A 600-nucleotide genomic window follows, 5' to 3' on the forward strand; every position below is an offset into this window, starting at 1 on the left:
CTGACTCCCACTCTGACTCCCACTCTGACTCCCAGACTGGCTCCCAGACTTACTCCCAGATCGACTCCCAGACTGACTCCCAGACTGACTCCCACTCTGACTCCCAGACTGACTCCCAGACTGACTCCCACTCTGACTCCCAGACTGACTCCCAGACTGACTCCCAGACTGACTCCCACTCTGACTCCCAGACCGACTCCCAGACTGACTCCCAGACTGACTCCCACTCTGACTCCCAGACTGACTCCCAGACTGACTCCCAGAACGACTCCCAGAACGACTCCCAGAACGACTCCCAGAACGACTCCCACTCTGACTCCCAGACTGACTCCCAGACTGACTCCCAGACTGACTCCCACTCTGACTCCCACTCTGACTCCCAGACTGACTCCCAGACTGACTCCCACTCTGACTCCCACTCTGACTCCCAGACTGACTCCCACTCTGACTCCCCGCCGGGCTCCCCGACTGACTCCCACACTGACTCCCACACTGACTCCCAGACTGACTCCCAGACTGACTCCCACTCTGACTCCCACTCTGACTCCCACTCTGACTCCCAGACTGGCTCCCAGACTTACTCCCAGATCGACTCCCAGA

General features: G+C 59.3%; 1 protein-coding gene across 1 annotated transcript; it reads left to right on the forward strand.

Annotated features, from left to right (window-relative positions):
• Window positions 1–47: 47 nt before the first annotated feature.
• LOC123964394 (putative uncharacterized protein DDB_G0290521) lies at window positions 48–567 on the forward strand (the record flags this gene model as incomplete). The annotated part of the gene is made up of 1 exon (XM_046041387.1): window positions 48–567. A coding segment is annotated over one exon (520 nt), but the record flags the coding sequence as incomplete, so codon positions are not given.
• Window positions 568–600: the final 33 nt, after the last annotated feature.

This window comes from Micropterus dolomieu, unplaced genomic scaffold (genome assembly GCF_021292245.1).
Source record: "Micropterus dolomieu isolate WLL.071019.BEF.003 ecotype Adirondacks unplaced genomic scaffold, ASM2129224v1 contig_2136, whole genome shotgun sequence".
Classification (NCBI taxonomy): Eukaryota; Metazoa; Chordata; class Actinopteri; order Centrarchiformes; family Centrarchidae; genus Micropterus; species Micropterus dolomieu.